Raw genomic sequence first — 13,828 nt, forward strand, 5'->3', positions numbered from 1 at the left:
TTACTTAAAGTCCACATACATGGAAAATTCAAGAAATTATGTTAAAACAGTCTCAAAAGAAAAGTTTCAGTAGCATGAAAACACTATGGTATTAGTCTAACTTCTCTGTTGAATACTGAAAAAATAATTTTAATGGATATAATGTATTTTCTATAGGTGTTCCACACAGTTCTGAAGAAATTACTATACATACTGAAGGAACATTCTGAAGGAACCACCACACACTTTTTCTAGTAACCGACGGCTATCTTTGATGTACCTTTATTAATTTCAAGCAGTGATGTGGAGCCAGTCACCAGAAATATTAGTACAAATTTCAATTCACTGTGTAAGTCAACCACTGCTACATTCCTTTATCCTTTGCTCTTTTCTATAATTTTTAACAGATTCTTCATTATTTTTTAGAATAATGGTTTTTCTTTGCCTGGCTGCCTGGGAGACTATTCACCCATAAACAAGATTATTCATTACTCCCTGTTAGTTCTGCTGCTAAAAAACTTCCAGACAAGAAACAGAATAATAATAGGACAATCTTCAAACCACAAATTCCAAATAATAAGAACAAACTTTCTGCTAATAATCCACAGTTGTCTATTCATTTATTTCCACAAACTGTGATTCACAAAACATAAAATAGCAGGACTAGTCAGTTTAAAATAATTACTAGAAATGTTGTGTGGTCCACAAACTAAGATATCAGCTTGTATTTATATGGGGCAACATTAATGTAACCCATATATTGACAGGTCAGGAATCTTTCATGAGACCTTCCTTATGGTTCATAAAACAGGTTACCTATATGATTTTACCTTTCCCCAATAGTTTTCTCAAAAAGTAAGGAAAAATGCAGATTAATGATATATGATGTAATGCTTTGGTATCCTTCCAATTTGATGCCAATATTTCAGATGGCAAGGAAATAAATAAGAATCATGCAAACAGATCTATTCATCAGTTCTTGGGATGGAGTTAATTCTCCTTAAGAAACTTGGACATCAGCTTTGAAAACTCAACTCTGTTTGCCAGGGCAAATTTGACAAAATACAAGATCCTGACCCAGAAAGCAGGTCCCTTACATAGATGTTTATGGCCATGTTGCACTGCTGCTTGAAGGATACCTCTTGCAAGAGGTGTGAACATGCCAGATGATACCACAAGACAACTGTGAGAAGAAGCCTGTGTTCATCAGGGCAAGCCTGCAGTTTGCAATCAAAATGCAAATTTCTACTCTGCTACTTTTGCAGAAGACTACTCTTCTCACTAATGACTATAGTGCAAAGCTCAACATATGTCCTTTGTTCAGCAGAGTTCAGAGAGACATGTGCAGCTCTCACTGCCATTGAAAGACTGTACAGCAATGGCCAAAGCAGAAATGCTTAAAAATACCAGGATTTCTGGAATGGCAAAAGCGAATTCTAAAAATCAGAATTGTGTGAGATGGGAACCTGAGCGTTCCAGCACCTTTCAAGATACCAAATGATTAATCATTTGACTCCATCATAAGGTCCTGTATTCTCAAATATAAAGAAGGTAAAACACACACACACAAAAAATTAGTGGTGTCACATCTCAAGACCCAAAATTACTTGTAACTTTAAAACTGTAGAGTCAAATTTTGGTCTTCATTACTGTGGTATAATGGAAGTAAACCCATAGATCCATACACAGTGAGTTTTCCATATTTACATTGGTATGGATCAGAACATTTGATCCAGAGAATTTCATATTAAATGTAACTTTAAAGCCGTATTTACTCTTCCTTTCCCTTTAGCTTTCTTCCATTAGGAAACTTATGAAAAAAAATCAGAATATCTCTCCTGGAAATTAAAAGGATTCACTGAAGTTAAGTAGTTGTAAACTGGATGTTAGATCACACTTCTACATTGCCAGATCAGGAGAGTATCAAATATCAAATACATGAGGGAAGCTTAATGTGTTTTCTGTTTACTAGGAGAGAAAGAAAATGCATGTAAAAATTTACTTCCAGTTTTAGTTAGCATTTCCAAGTCTAGATCTCATCTACACACAATGATGTATTTGTTTTAAAGGCTGTGACAATGCTTTCTATTCTATTAATTCATAACCCTATATTGTAAAAATAGAATGTCATTAAAGATTTGGAAAGTCTGTAGAAATCTAGACTCCATTATTATCATATAATCACAGTTGAAAATATCATAGCTTTCATTCACTCCGCAATATCTCAACTGAAACAGAATCTATGATATATAATTTTTAATAATACTGATAAAACACATATGGATCAAATTCTGGTCCCTTTATATTGCAGTACACCTAACAATTACTACCATTGCTGAGTGTGGTATCATCTGGAGTTAAGCAGCATCTGGTGAAAACAGCAGATTCATTTCTGACATGCCCTAATGTCACAAAACAACATTCATTATTCAAGTTCAGAGGACTTGCTTCCTTCACTTAGACTTCCTGACATTTGAGCTGGAATCTATTACACAACATGGCTCTGCCTTTCTCTTGGTGGAAACTGTCCATGGAGGAGGTTCCCAAATACCATAACAATACAAGTTATGACAGTAGAGAAAGGAGGGGCTGAGAAACTGTAAAGGAGGGCAGAAAATGAAGTCCTTTGGACACACAGCCCGTACTCATGATTTATTCACTGTGTGACATCAAGCCTTCTTCTTTTAAGGATAACCCCAGTTTTCCATAAAGAAATGCTTAGCAATTCCTCATCTCCCTGGGGAACACTTGTAGATGATCACACAACCTTACAAGAAAAGGACAAGCTGTAACATATGCAAGAAAATTTTGATTGGAATGGTCATGTCTGGTTCATTACTTTTGGATTTATTGAAATGTAGACAGTAATTAAATGAATGGTACTTAATCATATCTTAGTTTATAAAATATATATCCTGTCTATAACTGAGATCATGGTGAAATTAGTACCTTAGTAAAAGGCAATAAAATTCCTTATTTCTTTTTCAGCAGCCACCATGAAATTTCTGCATTGTGACAAAGCCTATCTGACCTCACACAGGCAAACTGCACAGAACCCAAAAAGGATGAATCAACACTGCATCTAATGGCAGCAATATCATCTTTGGAATTATACCAGCTGCAATCATGTTGAATAAAAGAGCAAAATATATACATATTATCATTCTAGCTACAATAACTTTTAAAGCTTAATTATCTTTATGTTAGTGACTTTTCAGTATTGAAAATGTTTTGATCTACAACATGCATTTTACAAAGTTTTACTAAGATCAATTTAGTGAGTGACATTACTGAAAGTGTATGTAAATGTTAGGTCATTAACACATACTGAAAATAGACTGTACTGTTTCACCTAGGTAGAATGTTCGGTCCTGTATCACCCTAAGTAGCTAATGTGTATGTGTCAATAAATTGACACTTAAACATATGAAAAACCTGATTTCTGTTTCTTAGTATACATATCATCTTCCAATCACAGTATCTTACTAGTAATTTAGGACTGCTGAAGTCACAATTAAATTGACAAATTCTGTACCATATTATTTTCATTCAAATAAACTGCCATGAACACTTTATTACTGGAAATTTTTTTCAGAAGAAATAAATTACTGCATCCTTGTGCTTTTTCAGAAATTTTTTTTGACCCACCTGGGCTAGCTGGCTATCAGACAGGTTTCTAACCTAAGGTACAGCTGCATTAAGAAGCAGTTTATGTGCCAGTTCCATGAATGGCTGCAATTCCACACTAGTGTGCATCTCACACAGTATTTCATGTCTTAGATCTGAAGAGGTCAAACATTTAGAGTGATCCTATCCCAGCTGTATGCAGTGGTCCTCAGCAGACCTTGAACACATACAAATTGGAAATCTATTATATTTAGAGTTTGGTCTGTTAACTCCTAGATGTTAGTCTCTTAATTTTATGAGAAAGCACAGGCACAGTGATCCTTCCCTACTTAAAGACAGTGTTTACTTACATAATTTACAAGATGCTTCCAGATTGCTTATTTTGAATGCAAGCAATACCAAAACACAAAGGGGAAAAAAAAGAGGCAGCATTCTTTACTATACAGATATACCTTAGCAAACCAAGGGCACAACTCTGTGTTTGCTGTACTGTTAATACCTATAAGTAACTTTGCCTTTCCTTCTTTTTGAAACAGCAAAAAGTACTTTTAAACAGTATTACATGTTTTTCTGACATAATAAACAGATAACTGCTTGAGTTCCCATAATTCTTCATTAATGATTTTTTATTTTTTTAATGATGTGAAAGTGAAAATTTGCCAGTGTTCACAAAGAGCCTTTAAGAGTTACAATCAATAACTACTAATTAGGGGAGATACAACCCTAGAGTAGAAAAGAGCCTAAATTTCCCCAGTACAAAGAATTATATGAGAAATTTAGGAAGACTGATGTTTTTAAGTTACTATTATTTTACTTCATATTTTTCCATGGAAATAGGCTACATTCTGCCAGTAATCTGTTCCAATGGAACCACTGCAAAAACTAAAATTTAAAGAGCTTTGAAACGTTAATCTTCAGTTCTAAATGGAGTGTTTTCTCAAAGTTTAGTCCAGTTTTATGTCACTGTAACAGATCATTTAAAATCTACAAGCTGTGATGGCCTGGTAGGCTAAAATGTGTCTATTTGGTGAGGTCTAATGAAGGGACTCCTTATATTTGTGGGCAAGATTTTCAAAAGAGGCCAACTCTAGTTGGATTTCTAGGTATATATTTAAGGACCTAAGTAGAAGGTACTGACTGCACCACAGATTTTTGAAACCATGCTACCTATTAAAGACATAATAACCTATTGTTGTTTAGTTTAGTTACTTTTCTTCAAACTTTGAATCTTTATAACTCTAAGAGCTTATTCTGAGGACATTCCTTGTATTCTATAGGTGAGTAAGGATAAACACTTCTATGATGAAAGTTTCTAACTGACACTCATTAAATGGTCCAAGACGTAATGAATGTTAGAGGTCTTCACCTCTTTTTTAACAGCAGCATTAGAATCTGAATTTGATGAACTGATTGTTGACTTTTAGGATACAAAATATGTCCCATCAATTACTAGAAAACTATGCCATTTCTAATGTGGTAAGAATATTTCTGCTCTTATTTTTACTCTTGGACACTTTTACTTATTGTGGGCAGTTATGCTGGATATCCTTTAAAAACAGAAATACATATAATATGATTATCTACACAATTTAATGTGTTTTTCTTCTGTTAGGTATTCATACAGAACATCCAAAAGCATGTTAAGTCCAACAGCTTCACTGAGATTTGCACTTCTTACAAAGGCCTCTACTGCCTTCCCATTGCAGGGTCTAGTCTCTGTATCCCAAGCAAGGATTCCCTGCAATTCAGCCATGGGTGACTAAGCAGCAGAAAAGGATCAGGCACTCTTCTGTCCTCACCATTTCCTACAGGCCAGCTCTGGACAGAGCTGCCCTTCTCACAGGCTTCTGGGCTTGGCAGTCTGAGAACCGCCTGCCTCCCAACTCTGCTGAGAGCCCAGCCCTGTAATAGACCTGTTCTGGGAACCAGCATCAAAGTGTTGGTTCTGCACTGTCCTTTGGGAAGGTTCCAATACTTTTCATAGATGGACGTTATAGAGCTGGATAAAACCAACTCTCTGTTTTATGGGCTGCAAAAATGAGTTACAGAGCATCTTCAAGGTACAAAAATGAAACCAATTAAGTTGCCTAATTACATAGTGCTCCTCAAAATTAAGCTGTTTTTTTTCCTAGGAATCTGAATACAAATCTATGAGATTCAATGAATGTATGTTGAATATATATACTTCTAGGAACATACTTTAAGTTGTTTTACCTGTTAAGAATTTTCCTACATGAATTTCCTAGATGAATTATGTAATTGGAATCTTGATTGGTGACATTTTTAGAAATAGGTGTTTTTGCAGTCCTTTCATATTTAATGCTTACAAGAACTAGAGATTATCCAGATGCATACAGGAATTCTTTAAATAGCCTAGGACTGACTATTTCACCAACAAAGGCTTCTATGAAACTGCTCAGAAATGGCTACTTCTGTTTCTACACCAGTAATCTGGAAATTTTTCATTGACTTCCTATGCTGCAAAGTCTATTAAATACATTATAGTATTTCAAAGGCTATACAGATAGTCTAGGTGTGTACAGGAGGCATTTTGAACCTCACCAACTATGAACTATATCTCACTTTGAAGACCATCCTATAACACTCATACAGTACAAACCAAAACCCCAAAAAACACAATCCCCCACCACTTATATCCTATAGTGAAACCAGCGGAAAGCTTGTCTAGGTACAGCTTTGCATTTGGATCTTTAGCAAAATTAGCTTGTAGGCTGATTTATTTACTGGCCATATTCAGAAAAAAAAAAAAAGAATAATTATTCTAAGTTTTCATTACATTGCATAATTCTGAAGTGGAACCTAAATTTTGAGGCTTTTTATCTTAATGTATGTCATTACAAAATACAACTTTTGTGTTGTTCAGAACCCTCTTGAGACTGGATAGACTCTGCTTTACGACTTGTTTAGCAGCATTGGCTGCCATCAAGCACTAATGACCTGATGGTGATTCCATAAAAGGTCTCACTTGCTATCCCCAGACGATTTGGCTTGTTCATCATCTGTGCAGACCTGTATTGATCCATTATTTTAGAATACTTTAACATCTGTCCCATATTTCTATGGACTTTTTCCTTATTTTGCACCACAAATCTTTTAGGACTGCATTCCAAGAGCCCAACTATATTGAGCCTCTGCTAAATATTAAAAAAGTTCTTTATGTACAGATGCAGACACAGTAGTTTCAGCTGTGAAAATCAGCAAAACAAGTATTACATTCTTGAGTGTCATGTTTCTATTACCATATAAAAAGAGACACAGTCTAAAAATGGTCCACACCACAAGAAGAGACAAGGTGTTCCCTCAGCAATTAAACATGAAAGAAACTGAGTCCACTTCAAAGTTTTGTCATCAAGGTATTTATTGAGAAATAATTCAAATAAGAGTTCAAAAATATCTTCCAATAAATGGGAGTTTTCAAATATGGAATATTTGAACATCTTTCAGCTTTAAGCATAGACTACAGCCAAGGACAAGATTTAGAAATTATGCCATTTAATATAATCCTATTTAACTTGATAGAGAAACAACTTGTACAACTAAAATCTTTCACCATATTTTCCCTGATATCAAAGGTATCATGTCTCTTGTGAGAGCAATGCAAGGAAATCAGATTCAGTTCTGTATCCTACCAATATTACCAGGAATTCCTCTTAAGCAGACACCAAGGTGGTAAATTCTTGAACTATCTATTAACTGTGAATGTTTGATAATCTATCAGATTACTGTATTGTTTGAGTAAGGTAAGGTACACAGGTAAGGGACAGAGTAGGTAGCACATAGTCTATTTTAAAAATGTTACCTTAATTTGACTTACTACTAAGTTAATTCTATCATCGACAAAGCTTAGCTGACAGTGACATTATTTATAGCAGGATCAGGATCTAAGTTGCTTTTTATTCATCTTTTATAATCCATCTTTCAGTCTGGTTTGCAGCAAACACTCTGGTTCTATAATATAAGCTCTGCCAAATACCTTCTATTTCACACAATGTGTACATTAACACTTGGACTTGCAGTGAAGTCCCAGACCTGAAATTCACAAAGGTTTTTACAGTCCCTTATGTGTGCTAATGTGCTAAAAAGAATTTAAGTTCTGCCAGATTCTACTACTATTGTAATAACCAGGTCAACAATTAATCCTTACATTTACAGTCTGTAAACTTGGTATTTTATACTAAGTAGAACAGTTATAAACCCTTGCAATAGGCGTGTGTGTTAACCTAATTCCTTTTACGCCACTGTTCTCTATTGTGTCCATCCAGCGGGCAAATCTCTATCACTGCATGAGACTTCACATTCTTAGAACATTAAAGATTTCTTCCAAACTCTGCTTAATTTATTCCCCCCTATTATCAACAAATACTCAGAACAATGATAAATTAACAAATGCTAGGAGGATTTCTTCTGAAAAGAAGCAGAATGCTCTACAGAGAAAAGCAACTTCTTAATCTTGCTGGCAGATGGAAACCCTACTGTTCACGACTGTACAAAACAAATCCGGGAAAGACATAATTGCTCCAGTGTGTTTTAGGTATAACCTCAGCAGTTATGTCATGGCTCTTTTAGTATGCTGCAACTGTGTCAGAATTAAGGGTTCTCTTTGGGGGAGATCAAGTAACTTGTGGCATGACAGTTGTAAAAACAAGTATGACAACTTTTTTCCTACATTTTATATCTGCTGCAGACACAAATTTTATAAACAATTGGGAGCTTTGGGGGTGGGTTGCTTTTAATGTTTTTGGGGTTTTTGTTTTTGGGGTTTTTTGGGGGTTTTTTGGTGTTTTTTGTTTGTTTGTTTTTGTTTTGGTTTTTTTTTTAGTAATCAAAACAAAAGGTAGCAGCAGGAAAATTTTTATATCAAAAATATTTTTTTCCGAATGTCATTTCAATTAGAGGTACTAGGGAAGAGATTATTTCAAGCCAAACACACAGAGTATTTGTGCCCCTATATACAGTTAAAGTTGTTAAGATATACACCAAACTGAAGTTGAAAAACTTCTTTCCTGCAGAGATAGGAGACATAGTTTCCTGCAGCTGAATAGTCCTTTCTCGGATCCATGTGAGGTCTCCTTCTAAATTCAGTGCAAAGATACACATTCTAGACAATTAACAACACATACCAGTCATTTTTTTTCTGGGTCTGATGTCTGCAGCTGAAGTTGAAATAATTATTTTACCTTAGAAACAATTAAGAAATCAAAAGTACATAGCAAAACAGACATATACATGCAGGTGTCTCTTGCACTATTCTGGGAAAATTGGACCACTTCACCTGCTGATCCTTGGGACTCACAAAAATTTCAGCTAGGACCATCAGCTGCACTTAGGGAAATCACCCTTTGATTTATTCATTTTTGCTAACTTTGGGAATAGCAATCTGAGAAATGCACATAGATTATCACACAAGACGATAGTTTTCAATCTTAGAAGTTAACTGATCAGTTAAAATCAAAAGTACTTTACATCACATCTTTCTGAGAAGAAATTCATATTTTCTAGTTTAAAACACCATTTTGTACAGGTTTAGACTAGCTGGATACGTTCAAGAGTTTTCATTCAACAAACAGATCCATATCTTCCTTACTAAGCAAATAAAAATAAATGGCAATGTTAAGTGTACATCCACAAAGAAAACTCTCTTGCCATCAGTAATTGGCCCAGTTCTGCATTCCTTCTGCACCTAGAAGTCCCACTACTTTCCAAGCCTGTGTGTGGGAAGCACAAGGAACCTTTATATTTCCTAAGATGACAGCAAGAAGTATCTATTTACTTTAGAAACAAATCTGCTCATCGCTTACACAGAAGGTCCAAAGTTTTCTATATATAGGTTCATAGCCTCATTTTCAGTAAGACTTCTTAAATCTTTTTTTTAACACAGATTAAGAGCAAGATTTCCATTTGCTTGGAAAATCTTATAAATAATAAAAAGCTTGAATTTTCATTTCTTGCCCGTGAAATTTAAATCAGCATCATAATAGTGCATTGATGTCAATCCCTTACAAAAATTTATAGTGTTGAAGCAATGCCATTTTGACTAAATGAGTTTATTCATTCCAAACACATTACTAACAGCTTTAGTATTAAAGGTGAGGAAGGGGAAAGGAAATCAAAGGATATCTTTAAAAATACTGAATTTTGTTTACTTTAGCCAAGTCCTAAAGCAAAAACATTTTCTGAAAAGAGCTACTTAAGAGCTGGTGGGCACTGAGCTGACCAAGTATGAGTCACTGCATTTCCCATGCAGTTGATTCTCACTTCTGTAACTTTTTCTGTGTAAAGAATTAACTCAAAAACCCAAACACTGCACATTATTTCTTACAAGTATGAAAGACACCTCATACTACTCTATTTTTTTTGTTGTTAAATAAAAGAACTTCAAAAAAAGTCAAGAATTTTAGGAATCTGTTGAGGTTTTTCTACATGGAATGGTTTCTGTTGTCTTTAAAAAGTCACTGCTACATGATTAACACTTTGTTTGAATACACCATGTAATTTTCTTTTCAAAGAGATGGTTTATGAAAAGAACATTGAAGAACATTAGATTTAAAAGAGTTTAAAACAGCAACTAATATTTGCCCAGCATTCATATTTTATCCAGCATATTAATTTAGTCATATTGTTTACCTGCCATTTATGCTATTTTATTTAATTCCTTGGTATTTTCCCCCTCTAATTTTCAAATAGGCATCATTATGTCTTGTGTTATCTTTTAACTACTTTTAATAAGATTAGAATGCATAACAGATGATTCAGAAATAAGTCCCTTGTACTCTGTTAGAGAAATTAGGTCAAATTCTAGTCCCTCTGTGGTCAATGGAAAAACTCTGACTGACTTCAATAACAGATCAAGCCCTGAACACATAGCTCCCTGTAGTTCCTAAGCAAATAGCACACTGTATCTCAGAAAAGGTCAAGAACTAAGTTCTTTTCTGAATGTTTCTACAAAGAATAAGAAGCCTGCAGTTCTGTATTTCTGAAATGTCCTTTATCCAGAAGACTAGAAGACTATCAATACAGCCTTTTAGTTTTGAATAAAGTTACCACAACCAAATGCCTGCCTAATGTTGCTGAATACAAACCAGTAAGTATCAGTTCTGTTGATTTTAGTGTAAGTTCTGTTGATTTTTCCTGTGCTGTTTGGGTTTAGATTTTCTTTTAACTTGTCATTTCCATCCAACTTATTATGTAAACATAGTCTACATAACCCCTACTTAATTTAGTCCGTTCTACTGTGAAAAGTAGCATAAGAAATCGATCATGCCTTTGAGGACGTTATTTTTCTTGAAGAAGTTTAGTTTCCACATGGTAACCGAGTAGCCGAATTCTTGAAGCTCCGCGAGGTTAATTCACCCTGGTGTAACTCCAGCGAGTCCGTGGAATTGCAAGAGGGATGAAATCTGACCCTTCCAGTCCCGATCAGAAACCGGGCCAGCAGGGGGCAGGAGCCCTGATTGATCTGACACCGTCAAAGTTGTGCCCAGGTATAAAGGCTTGAATGGAACTGATCACCTTTCCCTGCTCCCTCTAGGACGCCTATTGATTCTGGATTCAGATCGAGAAATACCTCGTTAAAATAATAAATACATAAAAATGTAAACCTTTCATTTACTATAGTTAAGCCCCTTCATTGATGTCAGACCCATAGAAAAATAAAAACTTCAGTCCTAGCCAGACTGGCCTCCAGATGCGCCTGCGGGCTCCGGTGGGAGGGAGGAAGGAGAGAAGGAAGAGGCAGCGTTTTCAGCCCCGGTAGAAGAGGAGAACTCTCCCGCCCCGGAGCCTCCGCACTGCAGCTCGGCGAACTGCGAGCACAGCCCAGAAAAGCCAGCTGGGCTGGCGGCGGTGCGGGGAGCCCAGGGAGAGCGGTGCGGACGGGAGAAGTGCGCAGAACGCGAGGGGCGGTGCGGGGGAGGGGGCGGCGATTCCTTTCTGCTGAGGCTGCTGCCGGGCTCGTGTTCCCCCTGCAAGTCCCCCGCGGGCCGCACCCTGCCCACCAGGTCCACGGACCCCTAAGGGACCACTCGATACCCCGGGCAGGCTGCTGAGTTGGGAGGGGGCTGGGGACGGTGCCCCAGCGCTGACACCGCCCGCGGGGAGCCCAGCGATCCTGGGGCTGAGCCCCCCCGAGCCCCCCCAGGCATCTCGGGGCCCGGCACCGCTCGCACCACCTGCGGGGCGCCGCTGTCCCGGGAGCTGCCCTCCGCAACGCTGGCAAAGGGCCCCTGCAAGTGTATTTTCTCCTCCGCTTGCGCCCTAGAAAACTTTTTGACCTACTAAAACCCATTGCAAAAGAAAAAATAAAAGCGAGGAAAACTAAGAAAATAAGAGTAGAGAACCACCACCCCCAACTTTCCCTTTCCTTGCACCTCTGAGGAGAAGGCAGATACTTGTAGGTCAATTTCAATCACAATCTGGTGAATATCAGCAACTCAACAAAACAAAGTTGGACGCACACTCCACAAAACAAGAGTCCAGTGCTGGAAGATGGTAAGTCTCTCTGTGCAACAAGTATTTCTTTCATTTTCCCACCCTGCCAGTACACCTCCTTTACCTCATTAAAAACTCATCCAAAGTTTAAGGCTGACCGAGAGCCGTCCCTCCGCGACACCTGGGAGAGACGCCCCAGCCCGCGCCGCCGGGGGCTCCGCGGGTGTCCGCGCCCGGAGCCGGCTGCGAGAGCGCTCTCGCCTCCACAGCACCGGGAGTCGCTGACAGGCTTCCTCTGAAACGCGGCCTCAGCCGTGCCCAGGGTCCTTTCCCCGAGCAGGGGAGAGAGGCGACAGGACTCCCGGCTCCCCTTTGCTTTCTTACCTCCTCTGACCTCTGCAGCCCGGAGAAGGAAAGCGAAGGTGATGAGCACGGTTACAGCCGAGTCCCAGGGCCACCTTCTCGTTTTCCACCTTGTGGACCATCTCTGCATCTCCATGCTGGGCACCCACAAGTGTGAATTAAACTCGGGCGCCTTTAGTTTATACCTGCTCCGTCCTTTCCACTATATTCCCAGAGATGACTTCTCCTATAGAGCCATTCGTGATAAACGGAGAGGTTTTCTCTCTCGCCCCGCTCCCGCTCTGCCCGGCCTTGCACAGGCCCCTCCGACCCGTCCTCCCCGGTGCCCTGCCTTCAGACTGAGGGGAGATGAGGGGCTTTAATCAAAATGCAGAGAGCTCCGCATCCCCCTAAAGGCTTCATCCCGTCAGAGGGCTGGGCGAGCGGCTCCCAGGGCCACCCCTGGAGCCCGACTGACACGCCAGCCGCCGGGCGGAGGCCAATCGCGGGGCTCCCCGGAGCCCACAGCACCGCCCTCCGCCTCGGCAGCGGCACACCGGCCGCTCCGCGGGCACCGCCGGCCCCGCGGCGGCGGGAGCGGCGCTGCCGAAGGCGCTGTGGGGACGCAGAGGGCGCGGCGGGAGCGGGCCGGGACAGCGCTGGGGTGTCCCGTCAGCGGGTCACCGCCGACCCCCGCCCGCGCCGCGCCGCGCCGCTCCGCGCGGGCCCCCTCGCCCCGGGCATGCGCAGAGGCGGCCGCGGCGCCCGCGGAGCGAGGGCGGGGGCGAGGAGCGGGGACGCGTGGGGGCCGTGGGGGACGGGCAGGGGGGCGACACTGGGGACAAGCGGGGGAGGGGGACGCCGGCAGGGGAGGGAGCGAGGCAGGGCGAGACTGAGCACAGGAATGTGCGGGAGAGGGGCCGGGGCGATGAGGTGAAGTGTCTGTGGGGTGGCCCTTCGGACTCCCCGAAACCGCCGGCTGCCGTTGGTGCGGCGGCAGGTCCAGGCCCGCGGCCCGTTGCCCCTCGCAGCCCTCCCAGGCGCAGCTTGTTCTCACCCGCCTTGGAGGGACCGCCGGGGGCTTCGCTCTAAGGCGGCTGTAAGAAAGGAGGGAGCGGGGTGGTGAAGGAAAAGCCCGCCACCGAACATTGCCATTCCCCGCCTCACCACATCCTGCAGCCCGGGGAGCCAGGTGTCCGCTCCTCGCCGGGAGACCTCCCGCTCGCACTCCCGTCCTGTCCCGCCTGAGCCGCAGTGGTGACAGGGACGGGTCCATAGGCTGAAACCTTTGGCAGAGCTTGTGCAGCAGCTCCAGCCGAAACCCTCGGCTGGGATCAGGTTCTGCCCCGGCTTCTCTGCAAAATGAGACAAAACTATGGTCACGTTTTGGTGGAAATGTATATATTTTTTTAAAAATCTACGTTCGCTGAGA

The 13,828-nt window shown here is 40.5% G+C and overlaps 1 protein-coding gene across 5 annotated transcripts in view; it reads right to left on the reverse strand.

The window, feature by feature from the left end:
• Positions 1 to 12,881, reverse strand: part of COL11A1 (collagen type XI alpha 1 chain) — a 128,921-nt gene extending 116,040 nt beyond the window's left edge. For 3 of the 5 annotated variants that reach the window (XM_085585872.1, XM_085585875.1, XM_031505522.3), the window contains exon 1: positions 12,439 to 12,880. In XM_085585872.1, the coding sequence (XP_085441998.1) occupies positions 12,439 to 12,553 (115 nt within the window). In that variant the 5' untranslated portion in view covers positions 12,554 to 12,880. Of the gene's footprint in view, positions 1 to 12,438 lie in introns of all 5 variants that reach the window. The other 2 variants (XM_085585874.1, XM_085585873.1) reach the window with 2 other exon arrangements.
• Between the last annotated feature and the right edge of the window lie 947 nt (positions 12,882 to 13,828).

Source organism: Lonchura striata, chromosome 8 (assembly GCF_050655825.1).
Source record: "Lonchura striata isolate lonStrDom1 chromosome 8, ASM5065582v1, whole genome shotgun sequence".
In the NCBI taxonomy this organism is placed as follows: domain Eukaryota; kingdom Metazoa; phylum Chordata; class Aves; order Passeriformes; family Estrildidae; genus Lonchura; species Lonchura striata.